A 26602-nucleotide genomic window follows, 5' to 3' on the forward strand; every position below is an offset into this window, starting at 1 on the left:
GAGCAAAAGATTTGTATAGACCTTTCATCAAAGAAGAGACACAGTAGCAAATGGTGAACATCTTTAGTTATCAGAGAAATGCACATTAAAACCACAGTTAAGACATTACTACCCAGCAGTTAACCTAAAAAGATGATTCTAAATGCTTGTGAGGGACAGAAATCAGAGGTTGCCAGAGACTGGGAATGGAGGGGAAGGGACTGACTACAGCCTTTAAGGGAACTCTAGGGGTGATAGAAATACTCTATGGCTTGACTTCAGTGGTAGTTACATGACTGTGTATCTTTAAAAACTCATAGAACTGTGTATACCTAAAGTTTGGATTTAACGGTGTAAATTATACCATAATAAACCTGACTCAAAAAAAACTAAAAGGTAAACCATGAAACAAATCTCCTACTTTACCTCTGCTCTCCGAAATGTACTCATTTTCTATACTGCCCTTATCCCTCTTTCCAACCAACAATATAGGTAGCTATATTGTTACTATTTCCTAAATGTATTCTTCCAGAATTTCTTTTTGCATATATAATAAATATGAATGTATATTCTCATTTTTCTCTTTTTGAGTCAAAAGGTAACGTGATGTATATTTTACACTTGTCTTTTTTCCCCACAGTATATCTAGGACATATTCCCATGTGAGGATATAGGACTTCTTCCTTCTTTTTTTGCAGCTGCAAAGTATATTCCATTTTAAATATGTACTGTAATTTATTTAATAAGTCCACGATTTATGTACATATGGGTTGCTTGCAGTCTTTTGCTATCACAAACATTAATGTAGTGAACGAATGTGTTACATCCGTTATTTTTGTACATATGCAAGTATATCTATAAAATAAACTTCCAGAAGTGAAATGGCTTTGTCAAAGAGAATGCATGCATTTGTAATTTTGATAGATATTGCCAAATTGCTGTTAATTAGGGAAATTTGAAGAGATCCTCTATTTTAAGGCCCCATTAAATGTTGCCTTATTCTTAAGACTTTCTTCTTCAGCGGGACTTTTCTTTCTTCCCTTTCTCCAAATGGAACTAATCCTTACCACTCTTAGGCTTTTTCATAGCTCTTTGTACTTTGCTAATGATGTTCATTATAATCTGCTTTAAATTAGAATTAGTTGTATATATGACTGTTTTCCCCAGGTGGGTTGAGTTGTCTTTTCTGCTTTATATAAAGTGGCTGAATTTTCTTGACCTGGCATTATTCTTTGATGAGTCACATCAAGATCTTTCTATACAGCTGATCTGTCTTTAGCTCTCACTTTTTCATGGCAGAAGCAAGGTCAGGGGTGCTCTTAACTGGAAAGGATCCCCTGGGTTTGTCTTGGCTAGAATCTGTTAGGGGACATCTAGATGTCTGATTAACTGTGGACTGGACTGCAGAGTGTGGTAATAACTCTGGGGATTTTTATCCTGACAGTTACTGGAATTAAAATAACTGGGCAAAAGTACGTGCTACAAAAATATTTTTGTTAGTGAAGGCTCTTGTCAGGTAATGAATAAAAGTATAGCCAGTGAAATGTTATTTAGTGAAAAAGATTGATGGTAGGCTTTCATATATAATCCTACACATTCTTTGTTTAGAAAAGGAATCTCTGACCTCAGAGTTCCATCAAATTGAGAATATTAAATATTCCTGTCAGTCATGAATGTCTTAGGAAAATATTGAGATCTACCGACTATGATTGTCAATGAATGGCAGCTAAGAAAAGAAAGGAGATCTAAATATATTGCAGGAACTTTTGATTGCCGAAATTGTTATAAATACAGGGGCGCCTGGGTGGCTCAGTCGGTTAAGTGTCCGACTTCGGTTCAGGTCACGATCTCACAGCTCGTGAGTTCGAGCCCCACGTCGGTCTCTGTGCTGATAGCTCAGACTTGGAGCCTGCTTCGGATTCTGTGTCTCCCTGTCACTCTGACCCTCCCCTATTCATGCTCTGTTCTCTCTCTGTCTCAAAAATAAACGTTAAAAAAAAAAAAACTTAAAAAAAATAAATACAAAGACTATTTTTAAAATATTTACAGCTTAAGAAAAAAACAAAAAGGAGTAATTAAAAAGGGAAGAGAGGGGCGCTTGGTCAAGAGAGTCAGCATGTGACTCTTGATCTTGAGGTTGTGAGTTCAATCTCCATGTTGGTTACAGAGTTTACTTAAAAATGAAGTCAGGGACACCTGGGTGGCTCAGTCAAATTGAGCATCTGACTTCGGCTCAGGTCGTGATCTCACTATTCATTAGTTCGAGCCCCATGTCAGGCTTTGGGCTGACAGCTCAGAGCCCAGAGCCTGCTTCGGACTCTGTGTCTCCCTCTCTCTCTGCCCCTCCCCTGCATGCACACTCTGTTTCTCTCTCAGAAATAAATAAACGTTAAAAAAAAAATGAAATTCTTAAAAAAGGGAAGACAGAATTTCATGAAAGAAGGAATATAGAGAAAACTATTTGAACAGATTACAAAAATGAGTAAATGAAGGAAGAACGTGTAGAATGATTATCTTTTAGCGTATGACCAGAATGATTCTGGTAACAAGATTTTAAAAATAACATTTATTGGGGCGTCTGGGTGGCTCAGTCGGTTGAGTGTCTGACTTTGGCTCAGGTCATGATCTCAGTTTGTGAGTTTGAGTCCCACATTGGGCTCTGTGCTGACAGCATGGAGCCTGGAGCCTGCTTCAGATTCTGTGTGTGTGTGTCTCTCTCTGCCCTTACCCCACTCATGGTCTGTCTCTCTGTCTCTCTCTCAAAAATAAATAAACATTAAAAATAAATAAATAAATAAATAAATAAGTAAATAAAAACAACATTTATTATAGTCTTTTTCTGGCTATAAAAGTAATACATCTTAATTGAGGGTAATTTGAAGTTACTGGGAAAGAAAAGTCTACTAATGAAAATTATTGGCTGTGAACGTTTTCAGGTTTGTCAAGTTTTCATATTGAGTTATGGTGCCATCCATGAATCTTTAGGGTATTGATTTGATCCTTGTGAAGCAGTAGAGTGGAAACAATGTATGATTTCAAATCAAAAGACGTTGGTTGATGTCTGGTTTTATCACTTACTAATTCTGTGTCCTCACATAAGTTTAGTTAACCTCTCAGAGCCTGTTTCTATGTCTGTGAAATGAGCAAGACTAAGACCTTGCTATCACAGTTTATATTGCAGTGGAAGAAGACAGGCAGTGAACAAATAAGTAAAAATATAAATAAAATTAATTTTAGGTATTGAAAGGTATTATGTTAAAAAAATAAAAACAGTAAAAAAGGGTGGAGTGGCATTGAAGGGGGGGAGGGGTAGTATTTTAGATTAGGATAATTAAGGGGTACTTCTCTGAGGAGGTAACATTTCAGCAGAGAGCCTAATGTGAAGTAGAAGAGCTAACCATTGGAGGCATGTGAAGAGATGGCTTTCCAGCTGGAGTGAGTAGCAGAAGACGCTAGAAACACAGTTGGTTGTAGCATAAACCATAACTGAATCCATTTTGGAATGGGGCCAATGCCAAATCATGGAAATCTTGTAGGCTGAATAAGAGTTTGGACTTAGTATTCTAATTTGAGCTCTCTGAGAACTGAGATCATGTATTATTCATGTTTGGCTTTATTCCCAGTACCTAGCATGTAATAGTTACCCAATAACTTGATTTATGAATGTATGAATTATATATTTAGAGAGGGATATAAGTTGCCATCATTTTTGAATTGAGTTTGAATGAAATAGCCAAGACATGAAGAGGTTGGCATCTTTACTTAGAGATTCCTTGTGGTCTTACTGTACTTAAATGTAACCAGCTTAGCATGATTCTGGATATGTGAAGGCATTTAGTGTTCTTTCTTTTTTGTTTTTAAAAAATGTTTATTTATTTTGAGGAGGGGGGAAGAGAGAGTGAGAGAGCACAGGCAGGGAAAGGGCAGATAGACAGGGGGAGAGAAAATCCCATGCAGGCTCTGCACTGTCAGCAGAGTCTGATTTGGGGCTTAATCTCATGAACCATGAGATTCTGACCTGTGCCAGAATCAAGAGCCAGACACTTAACCTACTGAGCCACCCAGGCGCCCCAAGTGTTTTCTAATGTACAGAATTTATTTATCATAAAAGCTACTGTATTTTAAAATGTAGGTAGAAAAAAAATGGGCTCACTGATCACTAAAATGTTAGTTTTTAACATGATTTAGAGATATTCTCTAATTTTCTGTAATTTCAAAATAAAAAATTAGAAATTTAAGTAGTATTTTATTGTGACAGTAATGCGCGTTTCTCCCATCTACTTCATGTGCTCAAGTGTGTGAGTCTTTTGTTATTTGAAGCTCATTTTATTATTCTTTACTTCATTTTGTTGTAGCCTCGAGCTGTGGCAGGCTTTCGAGGGACAGTTCGTTATGCGTCAATAAATGCTCACCGAAACAGGGTAGGTATATGAACTTAGAGTCATGTCTGCATAAGCATGCTGATGGCTTGAATCAGATTGACTTTTTTATATTAGAGTACACAAGTGTGGAAGGTACTTGGAAGCAAAGGGTAATGTGTTAGTAATACTAATGTATGGTGGTGTGTAGAGTAGATAGTAGATGCTCGCAGCTACATAAAAATAAAATTGGATTTGTTGGAAAAGATAATAGCTCTGTGTGTGTGTGTGTGTGTGTGTGTGTGTGTGTGTGTGTGTGTGTGTGTGTAGGGAATCTTATGTCCTTAATTAGGTATAAGTAAGTGTTAACAGGTTGAATATAGAATTTTGAAGAAATAAATTATCTGTGTTCTAATCTTAAGAAGTTATTTGGGAATATCATACTCTCAATACCTAATGAAATATAGGAGTCAGCATTGTACCTGCAGTACGCGTTTAATCGGTGATATCCCCTCTCCATTAAACCTTTTCTTTTCATGAAGATCTCTCAAACAGAGATAACTTTAAAATTTGCATCTTAGTAAATTATACCTTTTAGATTAAAATTTTAAAGTCTCTTTTTTACTTTGCTCCTTTTGTTCTTTTGATTTTTTTTTTCTTTTTCTGAATCTTAATTATGAGTGGGAAAGGTGTTTATTTTATGGAATCTGAATCCTTGAACTTGTCTGGATGAAGCTGAGGCATTTAACAAGTGATTCCTTGATAAAAGAGAAATCTTTTGGGGCGCCTGGGTGGCTCAGTCGGTTAAGCGTCTGACTTCGACTCAGGTCATGATTTCACAGTTCATGAGGTCAAGCCCCATGTCGAGCTCTATGCTGACAGCTCAGAGCCTGGAGCCTGCTTCAGATTCTATGTCTCCCTCTCTCTCTGCCCCTCCCCCACTCTTGCTCTGTCTCTCTCTGTCTCAAAAATAAATTAACATTAAAAAAAAATCTTTTCTTGACCTTTTATTACTTTATTCTTGTTCTGTGAAGCCAGAGTTGCCTTATTGAAAATTTGACTAATGCTAACTATAGTAAGAAGAGTATGCTGTGGTCTTATATGCTGTGCTCTAGTTAATTTAATTTGGTTTCTTATAATATGATTATAAACTGAAAATAGGAAAAGTATTTTTATCAGTGCATAATGTAGCACCCTGCCAAGGCTGTCAGCTCATTTGGTTTGATTCAGTGTTGTATTAATATGGCATCTGGTCAACTATTCTGCCTTGAAAAGATATATTCTTAAAATCCTTTAGAATTACTAGGCTTTCTAATTAATTCTGTGTAAAAATTTGGTCAACATTAGAATCTTTGAGATAAGACAGTCTTTCTGAGATAAGCATAAACATTTCCAGAGATCATTATAACTACATATGCATTTCCAAAGAAGCTAGTAGAAAGAGATTATATATTTTTACTTTTTTTAATTTGTACAAATTTCTTTTAAAAAGCTTTTCTAGTATAGAGTGCTCTAACAGTTAACTCTGTTAACCTGCATATTACTTGTTTTTCATCTGACCTTGGTAAAGGAATTTGATTATATATATCAGCAGTTCTTAACCTTTTTTTCTGCTCCCAAGACACCTGAGATGTAGAATCCTTTACAGAGCTTCACAGTGGTTGTTAGTTTATGTGGTGATACAGGAGTGCAACTAGTGGAACTTTCAGAGATGCTGGTCTAATTTTAAAAGACTGCTCAGATAATTCTAATATACTTCTTTCTTCCCTTTTCTGTGATCTTGATAATTTCTAAGCATAATGCACTCCATTTCTTTTTTTTTTTTTTTTTTGGTACCTTGATCTTAAACTTTTAACATGAATAATTCTCAGACAATATACAACTTTTCAAAATACATGAACTCTGTTCACTACATTGTTCTACATTTCAATCCATTATTAATATTTGTAGTATCTCATTAATTTGAAGAAATTATTTTACTGTCTTCTGATTCTGTGGTTTCTATTGAGAAGATCTTTGTCCATTTAATTTTTGTTATTTTGTATTTAGTTTGTCATTTTTCTTTGACTATTTTGGATATCTTCTCTTTGCTTTTCTACAGATATGTTCTTTTGTGCCTGTATGTGGATTTCTTTATAATTATTCTGTTTGCAGGGTGCGTGGGTATCTCAGTTGAGCATCTGACTTAAACTCAGATCATAATCTTGCAGTTCATGAGTTCAAGCCTCACATTGGGCTTGCTGCTCTCAGCGCAGAGCCTGCTTGGGATCCTCTGCCCCCCACCCCCACCTCTGCCCACCCCTGGCTTGCGCTCTCTCAAAAATAAACAAACATTAAAAATAATTATTATTCTGTTTGAGATTTGTTGTGCTTCCTAAATCTGAGCATTCATGTCTTTCATCGATTTTGGAAGAACCTCAGACATTTCTTCTTTAAATATTGCCTCTTTCTCTTTCTTTCTGTACCCTCGTTTTTCATATCTCAAATTGATATATTTGTTAGATCTTCTTGTTTTGCCCTCCATGTCTTTTAGGTTCACTCTCAGATCTAACTATTTGTGCCTCTGGGTTGCATTTCTAAATACTTTCTTCAGATCTGTCTTCCAGTTCATTAATTTTTTTTTCTGCTGATTTTGATTAGCTTTTTAACCTTTCCCTTGAGTTTTTAATTTCTAGATATTCTTTTTGGTCTTTTTTCAAATCTAATAGGTCTTTTTATTTTTTGGGGTAGGATATGGTTCCTTCCTGATGACATTTATTCCCTTTTTTTTTTAAGCTTAAACATTCTAAAAATTCTTAAAAAAATTTTTTTTTAACGTTTATTTATTTTTGAGAGACAGAGACAGAGCATGAGACAGACAGAGAGGGAGACACAGAATCCGAAGCAGGCACCAGACTCTGAGCTGTCAGCACAGAGCCCGACACACGGCTCGAACTCACAAACTGTGAAATCATGACCTGAACTGAAATTGGACACTTAACCAACTGAGCCACCCAGGCCCCCTAAACATTCTTATTTCATATTCTGTATCCTATAATTCCATATCTGAAATTCTTGGATATCTAATTCTGCTCTGTAATTTATCTTGTCATTAGCTTATGATAGCCTGCTTTCTAATGTATTTTGTGCTTGTGAATAATGAGCTTATATTTTATGGGACTTTATAGGACTTTTGTGAAGCCTGAATTTATGGGTTCTTTAATGTTGACAGGATTTTCATTTTCATCTGTCATTACCACAGGGTGGGATTACCCAGAAAACAGTTAATTTCTGGACTTGGTTTCCCAGACCACACATGTGGTATAAATTTAAACCCCAAATCTGAGTGAGGGGCAGGACTATGGTAACAAATTTTCAGGGTAGTTTTTTTTAACCACTAACTTTATCCCTTTGATAGTGGTTAAATTTTACAGAAAAAAAAAGTTATTGCTGTAAAATGTACGTACCAAATATTGAACTAAAGATAGCCCTTTGAGGGTCGGAGCTATATGGTGAGGGCCTAGGGGAAAGTGTCTCAGTTATAGCTTCCGTCTTGTGTAGTATCAGTACTTTTATACCTGTTCCCTTCCTGATTGTTAAAACCCTGGTTGATAAAACCTGTAACAGATGTTCCCAAAGGCAAAGTTTCAGCATCAGCTTGCTTTTCTTATTTCCAGCTTTCTTTTAATTTTGGCTCCTAGAATTTGCTTTAATTCTTTTTTTTAATTATTATTATGGTAAAGAACATATCACATTAAATTTACCATGTTAACCATTTTTTTAATTTGAGTATAGGTGACACACAATGTTACATTAGTTTCAGGTGTACAATATAGTGATTCAACAACTCTGTGTTATGCTATGCTCACCAGTGTAGCGTATTAACCATTTTTAAGGGATAATTCAGCAGTGTTAAGTATATTCACATTAGTGTGCAATAAAGTTCTAGAACTTTTTCATTTTGCAACACTGAAACCCCATACCCACTAAATGCTAATTTGCCCTTCACCTTCCCTTCTTAATGAACTGATTTATTAATTAACGAGCTGTTAATTATATTTCCAGCATATCTGGGTTTTGGGGTGTTCTTTATACCAAAAAGTATTTCATTATATCTATTTCTATTATGCAGATTGTTACATAGCTGTGTAGATATATTTACCAGAAGATTTTATGGGAAATACGTTAAAATTTTTAAGCCTCATAAGATGAAACACAATGGTTAGGCCTTAGACAATGTAATATACTCACAAGGAGTGGTAATGTATTGTGACTGAATTCTCTTTGGCTTATGAAGGAAATGGGAAGACATGATGACCTTTGGTCCTTATTCTACATGTTGGTGGAGTTTGTGGTTGGTCAGCTGCCTTGGAGAAAAATAAAGGACAAGGTAATTTTGAAACCGGAAATGGAAATAACAGTTTTAGTAGGGGAAGGAATAAAAATTTCTCCTGGGTAGGCATAATTGATGAGAACATACTTACATATAAAAATTAAAATTAAGCTGTTATTAAAGATCTAATGTTAGGATTTTTTTTCTGTGTACATTGAGAATAGATACTCCTTTGAGTATCTATTAAATCATCACTTCTGATTTGATTTCTAGCTTTCCCTCTTTTCACTACTTCTCCCGTATTCATTTTTATAAGTCAAGTAAGTTTTTAAATTTTAATTGTTACATTATATTGTTTGATTTGAAAACTGTGAACAAATGTGTTGGTAAAGAAAAGTAGACTAGATTTAACTCTTTAACTCTAGATAACTCTTTTTTGGCGAACTGTCAATTCACTGATGCAGAACTCTGTTACCCTTTTGATTATCCTCCCCTCTCCCCCTAAGGCATTGTGCATTAAGCTATTAGTAAGAGTTCAATTCTTGCTTTATACTTAATTACCCACTATCTCATTCTCTAGTACATACCCTTGAGACTATTACTGAGAGGCTGTTAATGTGTAGCTGCCAAGAGAAATTGACTTTAGTTCCTGTTCTCTTTACTTCCCAGGAGCAAGTAGGCTCTATTAAGGAGAGGTATGACCACAGGCTTATGTTGAAACATCTCCCTCCAGAATTCAGCATCTTTTTGGACCACATCTCTTCTTTGGATTATTTTACAAAACCAGACTACCAGGTAATCATCTTTGGGAGTTCTGTGGGCTAATCCTTCTCTCTCATTTAGTCTTTGTCTTCACTTACTGTAGCTTTGAGGGTATTGTATATGAGTATGGAAGGTCCTAGAATGATATTATTTTAATACATCCTGAGAAATGTGGTGACTGACTGATGAGGACTGTGTGTGTGTGTGTGTGTGTGTGTGTGTGTGTGTTTGTGTGTGTTCCCATCTGGAAGAACATACTTCATTAGAGTTTTAGATTTGTGTATGGTTGAATAGATTTTACTGTTCCTGCTGTGATTCATCTGGTATATAGAACTGCTGATAGTTGAAATTATGTAAATCCTATAACTAATTTGTTGACCAGAAGGAAGTGTCCAGCTAGGTAATGTATCTGTTGAGGGCTTAGGGCTATAATATCGTATGTTAATATGCTAGGGAACAACAGTTGGTGAAGATTATTGGCTCCATTTTATCTGTGGTCAGTGAATCATTTCCTTAGGGTTTCCATTAATAAGGCCTTATAAGGATTGACTAAGTTTACCACAAATTGCACCCCTGGCCCCAACCAACTGTATTTCAGAAGATTCTTTTGCTCTCAGGGAGAACTTAATATAGCTTAATGCAAGATAATCACTACCACTGAAGACATAAATGAAGCCACCCATAGATTAAACCAGGCATATGTCATTTCATTCCACTTTGCTTTATTGCACTTTGCAGATATTGCATTTTTTACAAATTGAAGGTTTGTGGCAACCCTGCATTGAGCAAGTCCATCAGCACCAATTTCCAACAGCATTTACTTATTTTGTGTCTCTGTGTCACATTTTGATAATTGTGAGATATTGCGTACTTTTTCGTTATTGTTATATAGTGATCTGTAATCAGTGATCTTTGATGTTACAACTGTAATTGTCTTGGGGTACCATGAAACATACCCATGTAACATAGTAAACTTAATCCATAAATGTTATGTGTGTTCTGACTGCTCCACCGACCAGCCATTCCCTGTCTCTCCTTCTGCTTGAGCTTCCCTATCCCCTGAGACACAACAATATTGAAATTAGGTCAACTAGTAACCCTATGATGGCCTGTCAGTGTTCAGGTGAAAGGAAGAGTTGCACATCTCTCACTTTAAATCAGAAGTTGGAAATGACCCAGCTTAGTGGGGAAGGTATGTCAAAAGCCAAGATAGGCTGAAAGCCAGACCTTTTGTGCTGAACAGTTAGCCAAGTAGTGATTGCAAAGGAAAAGTTCTTGAAGGAAATTAGAAATGCTACTCCAGTGAACACATGACTGATTAGAAAGCAAAACAGCCTTATTACTGATATGGAGAAAGATTTAGTGGTCTGAAAAGAAGATCAAGCCAGCCATAGCGTTCCCTTAAGCCAATGCCTAATCCAGAGCAAGGCCCTAACTCTTTTCAATTCTGTGAAGGCTGAGAGAGGTGAGGAAGTTTCCAAAGAAGAGTTTGAAGCTAGCAGAGTTTGGTTCATGAGGCTTAAGGAAAGAAGCCCTCATCATGACATAAAAGTACAAGGTGAAGCAAGTGCTGATATAGAAGCTGCAGCAAGTTATCCAGAAGATCTAGCTTCTGAAGGTGGCTACTACACTAAACAACAGATTTTCAATGTAGAAGGAACAGCTTTCTATTGGAAGAAGAGCCATTTAGGGTTTTCATAGCTAGAGAAGAAAAGTCAATGTCTAGCTTCAGAGGTTCAAAGGGCAGGTTGACTCTCTTGTTGGAAGTTTTTGCAGGGGCGCCTAGGTAGCTCAGTCAGCTGAGCAAGCATCTGACTCTTGATTTTGGCTCAAGTCATGATCCCAAGGTTGTGGGATCAAGTCCCGTGTCAGGCTCCATGAAGCCTGCTTAAGATTCATTCTCTCTCTCTCTCTCTCTCTCTCTCTCTCTCTCTCTCTCTCTCTCTCCCCTTCTCCCTCCCTCCCTCTCCCTTACCCCCTTCCGCCCCTCTCCCCCACTTGTGCTCCCTCGTGCTCTCTCCTCTAAAAAAATCAAATCAAATAAAAAAGAAGAAGTACTGAAGCCGGTTATTTGAAGTTGAAAGTAGTGCTCATTTACCATTCTGAATATCTAAGGGCTCTTAAAGAATGCTAAGTCTACTCTGCCTGTATTCTGTAAATGGAATAGCAATGCCCAGATGACAGCATATCTGTTTAAAACATGGTTTACTGAATATTTTAAGCCCCCTATTAGGATCTACCACTCAGAAAAAAAGATTCCTTTCAAAATATGACTGCTCATGGACAATGGACATGGTCACCCAAGATCTCTGTTGGAGATGTACAATGAGATTAATGTTTTCATGCTTGCTAATACAGTATCCATTGTGCAGCCCGTGAATCAAGAAGTCATTTCAATTTTCAAGTCTTAATGTTTAAGAAATATGTCTTATAAGGCGATAGCTGCTATAGATGATGATTCCTCTGATGTATCTGGACAAACTAAATTGAAAACTTTCTGGAAAGGATTTACCATTCTGGATGCCATGAATAATACTGATGATTCATGGGAAGAGGTCAAAATGTTACCATGAACAGGAGTCTGGAAGAAGTTGATTCCAACCCTCATCGATGACTTTGAAGGGTTTAAGACTTTCAGTAGAGGAAGTAACTGGAGATGTGATGGAAATAGTAGGAGAACTAGCATTACACATGGAGCCTGAAAACATGACTGAATGGCTGCAATCTCATGATAAAACTGTAATAGATGAGTGACTTCTTATGGATGAGCAAAGAAAAGTGGTTTCTTAAGATGGAAGCTACTTCTGGTGAAGAATGCTGTGAAGATTGTTGAAATGAAAACAAAGAATTTAGAATATTCCATAAACTTGGTTGATGAAGCTGTGGCAGGGTTTGAGAGGATGGACTCCAGTTTTGAAAGAAGTCCTGAGTAGCTCAGTTGGTTAAGCATCCGATTTAGGCTCAGGTCATGATCTCATAGTTTGTGAGTTTGAGCCCCATATCAGGCTCTGTGCTGACAGCTCAGAGCCTGGAGCCTGCTTCAGATTCTGTCTCCCTCTCTTTTTCTGCCCCTTCCCCACTTGTGCACACACGTGCTCGCTCGCTCTCTCTCTCAAAAATAAATAATAAACATTAAAAAAAGGTATCACATGGAACAGAGAAATCACTTGTAAAAGGAATAGTCAATCAGTGTGGCAAACTGCATTGTTGTCTTATTGTAACAAATTGCTATAGGGGCGCCTGGGTGGCTCAGTCGGTTAAGCGTCCGACTTCGGCTCAGGTCATGATTTCTCGGTCTGTGAGTTCGAGCCCCGCGTCGGGCTCTGTGCTGACAGCTCAGAGCCTGGAGCCTGTTTCAGATTCTGTGTCTCCCTCTCTCTGACCCTCCCCTGTTCATGCTCTGTCTTTCTCTGTCTCAAAAATAAATAAACATTAAAAAAAAAATTTTTTTTAAAAAGAAATTGCTATAGCTACCTCCACGTTCAGCAGCCACCACCCTGAGTAGTCAACAGCTATCAACATCAAGGCAAGACCCTCTACCACCAAAAAGATTCACTTGCTGAGAGCTCAGATGATAGTTAGCATCTTCTAGAAATATTTTTGTTTTTAAAAAAATTTTTAAATTTATTTTATTTTATTCTTTATTTTAGAGAGAGCACATGCACAAGCAGGGGAAAGGGGCAGAGGGAGAGAGAATTTTAAGCAGGCTCCACATTCAGCATGGATCCCAACATGGGGCTCATTCCCACAACCATGGTATCATGACCTGAGCCAAAATCAAGAGTCAGATGCTCAACTGACTGAGCTATCCAGGCACCCTCCAATAAATATTTTTAATTAAGGCATGTACATTGTTTTCTTTTTAGATATAATACTATTGTACACTTAATAGTATATAGTACAGTAGAAATAACTTTCATATGCCCTGGGAAGCCAAAAAATTCACTTGATTTGCTTGATTGTGATATTTGCTTTATTCTGGTGGTCTGGAACCCAATCTGCAATATCTCTGAGGTGTAACTATAAAAATGGTGTATCAGTTTATCATTTTCATATACAAAGGACAATACATAGACTTTACTGTTAATGAAAATTTTACATTCATCAGTGTTGCCCGGTTGAAAGACTCTGAACAGCATAGTGAACTTATTTGTATGTGGTAGCTATTTCTGTGTGAAATGGCAGCTTTTGTATAACATATAAACAAGATATAAAACAGAGAGGCAATATATAGCCTTGAGTACTTAGAGACGTTAAGTGGGTCAACTTGTCACCTTCTTTCCTGTGTGGCTTTTTGCATTAATAACTATAAATTGTGTAACAAATGGAGAAAATCCATTGTATGCAAGTCACTTTGGAATATATTCTTATAGTTACATTTTATATGTATTTCTGAAATGCACAGAATTCATATTACTTGTAATAAAATTCTACCTGTAATACTAGATTCAGGAGGAGCTGGAAAATGTTCCAACTTTCTCATCTTGGGTGCTAATAATTTTTTATTGATAGAGTTCGCATGGGAGTATAAAAGTTGAGCAAGCAAAATAATTTTGATCACATTCAGCACTTAGTTATGTCTATAATCTAAAGAAAACTATTGTATTCACTAGCTTAAGTTTGAAAGTTAGATTTATAATTATTTTATTTAATTTTTAAATTTGTTTTAATGTTTATTTTTTGAGAGAGAGACAGAGTACAAGTGGGGGAAAGGCAGAGAGAGAGAGAGAGAAAGAGAGAGAGACAGATTCCGAAGCAGGCTCCAGGCCCCAAGCTGCCAGCACAGAGCCCGATATGGGGCTTAAACCTACAGACCATGAGATCATGACCTGAACTGAAGTTGGTTGCTGAACCAGCTGAGCCAGCAAGGCACCCCTGTTTATAATTACTTTAAATTAACATATTCTTATTCTCATGTTTTTCATTTGGACATTCTCCTAGGGGCTTCTCTGTGTCTTTGTCATCTAATAACAAAACAAAATATAATAATTTTACTACTTTTGGAAGAGAGAGAGCAGGCAAAATATTTTCTTTTGGTTCTTTCTTGCTCTCTGATCTCTCATAAGCAGTGAGTGGGAGCAGAGGACAGGTGGAAAGGAGAAAGATAATTGGGGAAAAGATTTTGGTGTGCCTGGTATGTTCTCATGACTAGTATCAATGTGACATCAGGTTCCAAAAAGGTCTGACTGCATCTTCTGTCTCTTGCTTCCCTCACAGAGTCCTCCTATGGACTTCATTTTGAGAAAAGTTACTCTGCTTTGAATCTGAACACTTTGTGAACTAATGCTGTCCATATGGTTAATTTTACAGTTTGGTATCTGTTCAGGAATATGAGTTTAATTACTGTTCTTTCAAAATTTTAAATTCCTCATTGGACAACCATTGTGGTTAAAAACAATAACGAAATCTTCTATCAACAAGCAAAAAAAAAACCAAAAAACAAAAAAACAAAAACAAAAAAAAACCCAGTATTTAGCATGACTGCTTCCCTAGCTACATCAAAGGTCAAAAAACATTATGTCTTATATGTTCTGAGCCAAGACTGGAGTGAATATATTTTATAATCAGAGTGTTAAATGATGCTGTTTTACTAAAGCCATGTTCACTTTGAATGTCTCTGCTTTGTAAGCCCTTAAAAGTCAGAATTTCTTGCAAGAAAACATTTCCATATTAACAAGTTGCACATAGCCAACACCTCATCTAGTAGCCATCTAGTCCAGACCTAGAGAGAAGAGTTGTTTTGCTCTTAACCAGGAATCTTTTATGCATGTCTTAGAATAATGGCTGGCATTTGCTTTTGGAAAGAGTTATGGTGTTTTGGGAAACTACGTCCAAGTTTATCAGTGCTTAGTATTTATGTATAAGTGTATCTTCCCAGCTGGCTTTAAGTCCTGGAGGTACAACCATGTCTTCTTTTTTTGTCTTGCACTATCCTCACACTGTGCCTGGCACCTAAGTTTTCAGCAAATGTTAGGAAAATTCAATTTAATCTTAGTTTGCCCACAATCACCTACTAAGGAAATCTATAAATGCTGTTTTCTATCTGTTAAACTAAACTAAGTGAAGCTATCAGAATTATAGCCATGATTGAAACAGAGATCATATTATGAATATTATGGGGTTTTTTTTGAGAGAGAGAAAGCATGAGCAGGGGAAGGGCATAGGGGGAGGGAGGGTGGGAGGGGGAGAGAGAGAGAGAGAGAGAGAGAGAGAGAGAGAAGAGAAGAGAAACAGACAGACTCCCAAGCAGACTCCATGCCCAGCCCAAAGCTCACATGGGAGCTCTTTCTCACAACTGTGAGATCATGACCTAAGCCGAGAGCAAGAGTCTGATGCTCAACCAACTGAGCCACCCAGGTGCCCCCGAATATCTGAAAGAGGATAAATTAAATTCTGAAAGAGGATAGCAACTCTAAGAAAAAGATGCTGGGATATGAATCTCTTCAGATGATAAAATTCTATAGTTTTATACATGTACAAATACACACACACATGTGAGTGCATGTAAAATGTGAAATTTGATAAGCTCTGTGGATTGTACCCATGTAATTTTCCCGGTTTGGATATTGTACTCTAGCTATTTAAGGTGTTATTATTGGAGCACACTGGGTGAAGGGGATTTCTCTGTACTATTATTGTAATTTACTATTAATCTTTAATTATTTCAGATTAAAGAAAAAATGCTGGGCCAACATTTTCAAAAATGTACATAATGATTAAAAACACTCAACCCTATTGTGACCACCATGTAATTTAAATAATCCTTTTTAAAATATTTTGAGAAAGGAAAATATCTCTGAGGAGTAAATAGGAAATAGGAAAATAAATAGTAAATAGGAAAATCTTAACCTTCCACCACAAGACTCCACGTGTAGGTGACACAGTTACTAGTTAATGGGAAACTAACATAGCATCAGATTGGATAAAGAAGAACCCTTGGGGTGGGGGGCGCCTGGGTGTCTCAGTCAGTTGAGTGTCCGACTCTTGATTTTGGCTCAGGTCATGATTCCAGGGTTGTGGGATCAAGCCCCACATCAGGCTCTGCACTGAGCATGGAGCCTGCTTAAGATTCTCTGTATCTCCCTCTGCCCCTCCCCGCCACTCACTCACTCTCTCTCTCAAAAAAAAAATAAAATAAAAAATTAAAAAATAAAAACTCTTGGTGCCTCTGCACATTATTGTCATGGTAATGACACCTAACAATGCCATAGCAATACATGGGTAGGGTTATTATCCCCATTTTATGGAGACTTACTTTAGACCTGTTGCCTGGGAAAACTGGTGGTTTCCAGTAGTGGTACTGGAAGTGGTGTCTGAACCCAATTTCTGACTCATTCCAAAAAGCCCTGTTTTTTACCATCTTGACTTCTTTGGAGAGGTGGCCACAAACACAGCAGCCACTGTAAAACAAATACTAACATGACTGGTTGATAAAAATGCAGTGAAAGAACTACAGAGTTATATGAAGAATTATTAGAAATTCTTGTCAGTAATTAATGGAATCATGTGATCCTGACAAAAGACCACAAAAGTATTTTTATTAGAGTGTTCCAGTGATGTGAAGCATTGTTTAGCAAGTTGAGAAGACCAATAAAACCCATAAATATCCACACTGTTGGTGAACCTAAAACTAAAATGTATATGTCAGCCAGTCCATACAGTGCCACAGCATTGCTAAAATCAGAGTATAGGATAGGAAATCCAAAGCTGACCACATTTCTTACTAATCTTGTTAATCTACTTCCCAGGTTTAGGAATGGGACTGTTTAAGCAGAGGTTGCATCAGAATGCAGCAGGCTTGCCTCTTGCTGTTTTAAGATTCCCCTGAGTCTGATGACATTGGAGTTAAATTTTTCAGAAGGCCTAGATGGGCTGTTAGGAAGCAAAAAATAAGAGATTGAGCTGGAGAATAACAAGGGGGAACCTCCCATAAATTAGAGGGCCAGGGAAGGTCTATTTGTTCTGTGCTGTACCTTCCATCCTTCTGCCTTCTGCTGCTGGGTCTCTGGTGTCACCATCTTAGTAACAGACTTTTTTATCTGAGGCCCAAAGGCATATGCTGCATACGTTTATACTCTGATAAATGTAAGAAAATAATTCCATGATAAAAGGACATCTGGCATAAAAACTGCTTAGGATCGTTCCTTGGCAGCCCGGTACGGGCTGTAGCAGTGTGGCAGTGGCCGTCTGAGTGCTCACACAGCAAGGCGGGTACTGCCTCAGGGACAGGGACTCCATTTTCAGGAGGCATGCAGCTCACTCTGTGAGAACCTCTATTTCCAAAGTCAAGAGAGTAGTCCAAGGTATGCCACTTCTGTTCCCATATGCTGGGTCTCAATCCATCTTCCTTCTGGGTTTTCTGTAGCCCTCTAACTCTGACACTTTGGGGAAGTCTGAGCTATAACATAGGTAACTTAAGTCAACAAAAATATGACCAAAATCAAATTTCTGAGGTCTTATAGCCATGCCGTTTCCAGTTCCTTTTATCTATTTAGTTTCCTTTTCTACATGTATTATTTTTTCTTTGGGATTTAAATGAAGGGTAGCATTATATGAATCTTTTAGTTAATATTATCACAAATACTTGTTCTTGAAATGTTTTGAGAGTAACTATTTAAAGGTTCTGGACTCGTAATTCCAACATGGGTTTCTCTCCCTACCCCACCCCCACCCCCTCAGCCTGGTAGTTCTCTGGCACCAGCTGGGTGTCCTACAATTCAACTCACTTTTGACACTATCTACCCAGAGATAGATGGCATCAGATTCCACAGGTTAAGGACTCAGTCCCAGAAACCGCCCTCCACTTCAGATGCCATTCGCAACTCCTGGTTGTCACCTGTACTTCTGACTGACCTATGACTATAAACCAAAGGTTCCCACAACCCCTTCCTTGGGCCTGGTTAATTTGTTAGAGTGGCTCACAGGCCTTGGGAAACCAGTTTTCTCACTAGATTACTGGTTTGTTACAAAGGATTTAACTTTGAAAGAGCCAGATGGAAGAGATGCATAGGGCAAGCTATGGGGAAAAGGTGTGGAGCCTCCATGCCCTCTCTGCGGGCACCACTCTCTCGGCACCTCCATTATGTTTACCAACCCAAGAGCTCTCCAAACCACATCCTTTTTAGTTTTTATTATATAGGCATGATTGATTAAATCATTTACCATTGTTGATTGATTCATCTTCTAGCCCCTCTCTTGTTTCCTGGAGGCCAGGGGATGGGACTGAAAGTTACAAGTCTCTAATCACATTGTTGGCAGCCCTTATCCAGAGGAGCTTTCCAAAAGTTACCTCATTAACAAAAACCCAGTTGTGGTGGGAAGGGGCTTGTTACGAATAACAAGATAGTCATTTCATGTTTATGGCTCTAAAGTGATTTCATGAACTGAGGACTATAGATCAAATATTATTATATCAAAAGATGCTCCTATTGCTCTTTTCTTTCAGGAAATTTCAAGGTTTTGGGAGCTGTGTGCCGGGAACTATGGACAAAGACCAAATATACATAAGAAGTATATTCTGGTCATGTGATTGACCAAACTTACAACTTATAAATCACAACACTGCTGTTATATATAAAGTATTGTGTTAGATACTGTGATGATCAGACATGCACCAACCTCTTGGAGCTTACAGTTTGGGTGAAAGAAAGAAACCAAATAATCAGAAATAGCTATAAATATACCATTGATAGCATTTGGTCACCTTGTTGAGATGTTTTCTTCACTGGGCATCAAAAACAGCACACACTTGATTCTCCTATCTCATTGACCACTCCTTCTTGGTTTCCTTTGCTGAGTCTTCTTTCCAACCAAATGTTGGAGTGCCCTAGGCCTTTGCCCTTTGACCTCTTGCTTCCTACTCTCCTTAGATGATATCATCCAGTTCAGTGACTTTAAATAATACCTTTTCATATCTATATGCTGACTGTCAAATTTGTATCTATATACCCTATTCCTCCCTGAAACTTTCAGTATCCCAATCCTCAAACTCTCATAAAGGATGATCTTTGTGAGATCTTTATCCACGTCACATCAGAGTTTTAGAATTTAAAGACAAAAAAATGAGGGGTGCCTAGCTAGCTCAGTCAGTAGAGCATGCAACTCTTCATCTTGGGGTTGTGAGTTTGAGCCCCATGTTAGGTTTAGAGATTACTTAACAATAAAATCTTGGGGCACCTGGGTGGTTCAGTCAGGTAAGCATCCAACTCTTGATCTCAGGTCAGGTCTTGAACTCAGGGTGGTGATTTCAAACCCCACCATGAGCTCCACGTTTGGTGTGGAGCCTACTAAAAAAAATTAAAAAGAAAGAAAAATAAGATCTTGAACAAATGAAGACAAAAAATTGAAATATATAATATAAACCAAATAAAGAGGCAGATTTCTTTATGATGATTTGTGCATATGCACCCACATACAGCTGAATAATTTTTCAGCCCCCCCCCCAAAAATTGTAAGGAAGTACAATCAACTTCTGTATACCTAGATATACCAACTGTTAACACTCTTCACTTACATCAAACCATATAAAAATGTGTGTTTGACAAAAAAAATGATCACCTTGATGATTGAAACTGAATACACATGTATATACATACAACACAAATATTCTTTTGCCAAACCATCTGAAAGTAGGTTTTAGATAAGACACTTCATTATGTATCTTCTAAAAACAAAGACATTCTCCTGCATAACTGTAAACTGGTAACCCAACTGAGAAAAATCAGTATTAATTCAATATCATCATCAACATATAGTCCTTATTCAAATTCCCCCATTTGTACGATTGTTCTTTGTTTTGTTTTGTTTTATTTTTTTAAATCCTACTACAAAACCAATTGTGAGTCTGGCAGCTTTCTCAAGGAATAAAGCAATGATGTTTATTGTTACCTTACTCTAGTGTTTTTCTTTATGGTTTAGCTTCTGACATCCGTGTTTGACAACAGCATCAAGACCTTTGGAGTAATTGAGAGTGATCCTTTTGACTGGGAGAAGACTGGAACTGATGGTTCCCTAACAACCACCACTACTTCTGCCACCCCTCAACTGCACACCCGTTTGACCCCTGCAGCAATTGGGTATGTCCTAAACAGATTATTTACCAGTGGCTTTCTTGCGTGCACTGTGTTAGCAGAAATGTCTTTTATTTCATCCAGGTTCCTTCAGATGACAAAATGCTAAGACATATGAGAAAGCCTATGGATTTCCTTGAATTCATATTGCTCTTACATATGTCTGTTCAGATTTACTTTTCTTAGAAAGTGTTTATAGGTCATACTGTGAAATGGGAGCTTTGAGCTGGTATGGCTTATTGTCAGATTTACAATGGGTATTCCTCACAATGAGAAGGAATTGTTTGATTTTAGTTCTAAAGAATATATAGGAGCCTGGAAAGAATGAACCACAATTATACCTAACTATACTATGCTTAAGTTTAGTGTGAACAAAACATGTGCTTGTTGCTCTAAGAAGGTGATTTAATTTACAAAGTGTTTTAGGAACAGGTTATGGTGTATTGCCATCATCTTGGTTTTGTTTGTTTTCTCCCTTACATGCATTAAATACAGTTGGTTTTGTTTGTTATTTTTAAAATTGGGGGGCAAGGTTGTCCTTTTTTTTTTTCCTGACCCATTTTTACCTGCTCTGGTTGCTTTAAACTATTTAGTTAACAATGAAAAAAGTAAGTAGGGAAAAATCATCATATAAATGGAGCTAATTGTGATAAACTAATCCATTGTTTTTGATTTTATATTGAAAGATGGGATCAGCAGAGCTTATTGAATCAGAAGAGCTTACATGGGCTTACATAACTGGAGATGATATCTTTGATTAGCTAGTCTGAGAGTTCTTAAGTGGGGCACCCTGACTATCTACATTAGAATCATCACAGATGTTTGCTTAAAGTACCCATTTGTTGGAGCCACCCCAGACTTACCGAATCAAAATGTCCAAGGCACAGAATGTTTCTCTTGCTTCTCTGAGTTTAGAACCCACTGCCCTAGTCCAGCCACTCCCTTTTACAATAGAGGAAATAATCCTAACATTGAGTGAATCAATCATCCAACTGTAGGTAAATATTAGCAACAGAGCTGGAACCTGTCTAGAAATTTTGATTCTTGTTTTAGTGCCTTTGTCCTCCTCCTTTGATTGTTGTTAGAAGTAGATAAGTCTCAAACTTGCAAAAATCCAGGTGATAGGGCTTCATGGTAGCTGAAGTCAGTGAAGACAGTTTAAGTTCCCATCTCTCAATGTTTCCTCCTAAAATAAGACATAATAACAAGAAAGAAAAAATAAAACTACACAAAAACCATGTCCTTAACATAATTTGAAGACAAAGGATGCCTACCCTAAACTCCAAAATAAGTAGAGAGAAACAAAAAACCACCAACTCTCTTATGTTCCTACTTCACTCAACCCTGCCCCCCAGGCTTTATAAAGGCAGATCACTAAAAACTGGGGGGAGGAGGAAAATTAGCAATGGGACTTAAGGTTGGTCTTAAACCAACATCAGAAAAACTGAACCTGTCTTACAAATGAAATTATTAGAAAGTGTCTAGGTAGATCAGGTCATGAACTACCAGGAGGTAAAAAACAAACAAACAAACTATGATTCAAAATACATAGCTTCTGAAAGAAAGAAAGAAAGAAAGAAAGAAAGAAAGAAAGAAAGAAAGAAAGAAGAAAAGAAAAGAAAAAAAAGAAAGAAGAGTGGGAGGGAGGGAGGGAAAAAGGAAGGAAGGAAGAAAGAAAGAGAAGAAGGAAGGAAGGAAGAAAGGGGGAGTGAGGGAGGGAAGAAAGAAAGAAAGAAAGAAAGAAGAAAAGAGACAAAACAGAAAGGAGAAGTGCCTTTTATCAGTTGAGTGGTGAAGGGTCCAATCAGCAGAGAGAAACTACATAGTAATTTGAACAGAGAAGGATGATACAAGGAGTCATTACCTATAATACAAAATTGGAACAATGTGGCATAGACTAGTAAGAAATAGAAATACAGTGCTAGCAAATACAAAGTGTAGCTCCTACTGTTAAGGCTAAGATGAAGCATCCAAGGAAGAGCTCCACCAGCTCTGACTCCAGGGCTGAGCTCCTGACCTTGTTGGATTGCTCACTGGATGGCCAGGAAGTCACTCTGATGCCTGGTAGAATTTGCTGAAAATCTGCCCTCTGGAACTTGATGGAAATCTGTTCTCTGGGGTGTCAGAGAAAACTATTTGCTGGTGTGTCTCACCAGAGACACTGAGCCATAAAACTGCTATTTCTCAGGGAAGCTGTTGGTTGCTGACCTCTTTGTGCTGCAGGAAACAGGTGCTGAAGATGCTGAGACGTGGCAGGATCCTTGTGCTGGGGAGAGCCATACACACTGGAGAGACTTGCCAAGCTGCACACTGGAGCTCTGACAGAACACTTTCCTCTTGCAGTGTCTCTCCAGTGCCCTCTGACACAAGCCCCAGTGCCAGCTGGCAAAGGAAAATATTTCAAGGGCTCAGATCCACTTTCACAGAACAGGCAAAAGGGATGAATTTCAAGCTGAAGGCGGTACATCAATAATTGCAGAAGGGCAAAAGGGGAAATAAAGTTTACCTACAAAAAGGAGAACTATAAAATCAGGATACTGTATCTCTCTGACCATAAAAACAAGTAACAATCCACTAATGTGTTTGGACTTTGTTATATTGACAGAAGAGGGCACCAAATAAACTACAAATCTCATGAACTACTTCACTACCGCAAAAATGAACAAGAAAAAGATTTCCAAGGTCCATTACGTCTTACTGAAAAAAAAAATCAGAAGAGAAAATCTACTTCATACTAAGGAAATTTCCTTTCAGAGAATCAACCACGAAGAAGAAAACTCTAAGATAAAACCCCAAATGGAAGTAAATATACTTGTGCATTTGAAGATAGGGATAATCACCTTGAATCAGAAATTTAAAAACTAAGAACAGAAATAGACCACAAAGTAGAGGAAGATGGGAAAAAAAGGAAAAGGAGAAGAGAGAGAAAGGAAGACATGAGAGTTGACTGAACTGAATGGAAGAAAAAAAGATGTCTTAGAAGTGAAAAAATTAGGGGTGCCTGGGTGGCTCAGTCGATTAAGCATCTGACACTTGGTCTCAGCTCAGGTCATGATAACATGTTTTGTGAATTCGAGCCCTGCATTGGGCTCAAGCTGGCAGTGCAGAGCCTGCTTGGGATTCTCTTTCTCTCCCTCTCTCTCTGCCCCTCCCATGTGTGTGCTGGCTCTCTCTCTCTCTCTCAAAATAAATAAAATAAACTTAAAAAATGAAAAAGTGAAAAAAATTATAAAGAGCATAAAGGAGAGTAGATTCAAATGAAAATTTAATAAGGGCATTGATATAAAGTCGGGGGTAGGGGAGGGAAGCCCTAAAGGAATGAAAATAAGATAATCATTTAAAATGGCTAGAGAGAGAGTAGTGAAAATGGAATGCTGACAGAGGAGGAATAGCATTTATTATCGATTAAGTTAGAGTCCCTAATGGAAGAAAACAAAACAATACCGGTTAAAACCAAGAAACTCTATAGCAAGAAAAAATGAGAAAACAGGGGACTAAGAGCATTTAAAAAGGTATATGTCCAGAGTACACCATTAGAACAAAAAGGCAAGGGGTGCCTGAGTGGCTCAGTCGTTCAAGAGTCTAACTCTTGATTTCGGCTCAGGTCATGATATCACAGTTCATGAGATCAAGCCCCTCAATGGGCTGTGCACTGACCATGTGGGACATGCTTGGGATTCTCTCTCTCTCTCTCCCTTGTCCCTCCCCTGCTTGTGCATGCATTCTCTCTCTTTCTCTCTCTCTCCCTCTCTCTCTCTCTCTCTCTCTCTCTCACTCTCTCAAAATAAATAAACTTCTTTATAGGCAAACCTAAAATACCCCCAAAAACAGAAAGAAAGAAAGAAAGAAAGAAAGAAAGAAAGAAAGAAAGAAAGAAAGAAAGAAAGAAGGAAGGAAGGAAAGAAAGAGAAAGAGGCTAAATGAGAGTACAAAGAAGATTCATCTTGTAGAGAAAGAAATATAACAAAATACATATAATTATAAAATACTGTGACAGAGTTGAGGCCAAACATATCAATCATAGCAATAAATATGCATGGGCTTAACTCCTCTATGAAAAGATTTTCAGTTTGGTTTACATAGCTAAATACATATGCTATGTACAAGAGACCTAAAAAATATTTCAGAAAGGATGAACAAAGAAAAACCCAAAAAATGGGAGCCCTAAGAAGAGAATAATGATCCTGATATCAGAGAGTCTAAAATTCAAGCAAAAAAAGCAAAAAAAAAAAAAAAAAAGTTATGAAGATGGAATGCTTTTATTAATGCTTAATGCTGCAATTCACAAATGGGACATAATAAATACATAATATTTAGGCTCCAGAATCCCAGCAGTCACCTTTAGGAAGCAACAACTAGAAGAGATTCAGGGAGGCATAGCTAGAAACACACGAGTAATTGGAGATCTTCTTGCATATTTTTTTAGCTCTACATCCTGAAGATAGAGATCGTGCCTTCTGCTCAAATGCCCCTGGAACATTAATAAAAATTGATCAGTTATTAGGTCATCAAGAAACTTTAATGCTTTATAGTTCCATAAAGCAGAAATATTATACTGCCTGATCACACTGCATTAGAACTAGAAATTTCCAACAAAAAACAAAAATGTCAAAGGCCCTTCCTCCTGGAAACTTAGAACCCTATCAGACTACTCATTTTTTACATTTAAAGCTAAGATCAGAGGGAAATTATGGGTATTAAGTAAGGAGGTACATGATGTCAGTATGTCTTATTACTGGTGGTATTAATGTTGTTAATCTGGTTAGGGTGATGTTAGATTTTTCCACTGTGAAGTTACTATTTTTCCCTTTGTAAGTAATTATTTTATGGGAAGATGTTTTGAGACCATTCAAATAAACTTTTTTTTAAATTTATTTTTAAAAAAAATTTTTTTTAAGAGAGAGAATGCAGGCAGGGAAAGGGCAGAGAGGGAGGAGTACAGAGGGTCTGAAGTGGGCTCCGTACTGACAGCAGCGAACCTGATGTAGGGCTCAAACTCATGAACTGTGAGATCATGACCTGAGCTGAAGTTGAACGCTCAATCAACTCAGTCATCCAGGCACCCCAAAACTTGTTTTTCATTGTACTTTCTCCCACAAGTTTTAGCATCCATCAGTGAATCTTGCCTGAAAAGTATTGTGCCTACAAGCCTACCATTTATCTGGCCCGTTAAGAAGTGACTGAATTTGCTGACCTCTGAATTAAAATACTGATTTTTCAGCAAACCTTATCTATTAAGGCCAGATAAATATCTGTGAGCTGTGCTGTCTCTGTCGCCACTACCACTTCCATTATAGTGCTAAAGTAGCCACAGACAATATGTAAATGAATGAGCATGACCCATGCCATACACTTGACTTACAAAAATAGGTGAGCTGGCCAGATTTGGCCCACAGCCCTAGTTGGCTAATGCCTGCCTTAGATTATGGGGAAGGAAGTGTGAAAAGGATGTCTCTTCTTAGTACTTTTCTTGACATCTGTCCAATTCTTCCATACATGTCCTTACTTTTTTTCCCTTAATGTTTCTATAATTTATACCTTGTCCACAAACACACACAATGTGCTAATGTGCTAATAATACTCTTACATATACTTTTGCATTCATTCAACTCCTGAATGAAATATGATTTTTCTGGGAAGGAATTTCTTTCCATATCGCAAACTCCAGATTTGGATCAGAGCTATAGGAGAATGAAGAAAATAGAATTATGTAAGGGTTAAAAATGGGGAATAAATGCAGAGAGGAACCTAAGTCATGTGCAGGAGAGCCCGTGTGGGGAAGATGTGAGAGCCCCTTGAAGTGTGTGGAATTAGACCGCAGCATATGAGAGAAGAGGGAAACTGGGATAGAATAAAATTAGAAGCAGTTTGTAGGTAGAGATGTACTTTGTTTCCTCAGGAGTGGAGAAGGAAATGCCAAGGAGTTGGGGGGTTGGAAAGAAACTGTGGAATAGTAGCTAGGCATAGGGAAGAAAGGATTGGAAGAAAACTGAGAGATTTAAAATGGGAAAAAATTGTAGGGCTAGTAGACCGACCTTCCTGAATTCAAATATTGATTCTTTTGCCATTCTCTGTCCTCGAGAATACAGGGAATTCTTTTAATAAACATTTGGATTGCCATG

The 26602-nt window shown here is 37.6% G+C and overlaps 1 protein-coding gene across 7 annotated transcripts in view; it reads left to right on the forward strand.

The window, feature by feature from the left end:
- The window catches only part of TTBK2 (tau tubulin kinase 2), a 167905-nt gene that overhangs the window by 102845 nt on the left and 38458 nt on the right, over window positions 1-26602 (forward strand). For all 7 annotated transcript variants that reach the window (XM_042989059.1, XM_007081723.3, XM_042989058.1 and 4 more), the window contains 4 exons: window positions 4335-4400; window positions 8614-8706; window positions 9319-9444; window positions 20329-20486. In XM_042989059.1, coding sequence (XP_042844993.1) covers window positions 4335-4400; window positions 8614-8706; window positions 9319-9444; window positions 20329-20486 — 443 coding nt within the window. The remainder of the gene's footprint in view (window positions 1-4334; window positions 4401-8613; window positions 8707-9318; window positions 9445-20328; window positions 20487-26602) is intronic.

Source organism: Panthera tigris, chromosome B3, assembly GCF_018350195.1.
Source record: "Panthera tigris isolate Pti1 chromosome B3, P.tigris_Pti1_mat1.1, whole genome shotgun sequence".
NCBI classification, from domain to species: domain Eukaryota; kingdom Metazoa; phylum Chordata; class Mammalia; order Carnivora; family Felidae; genus Panthera; species Panthera tigris.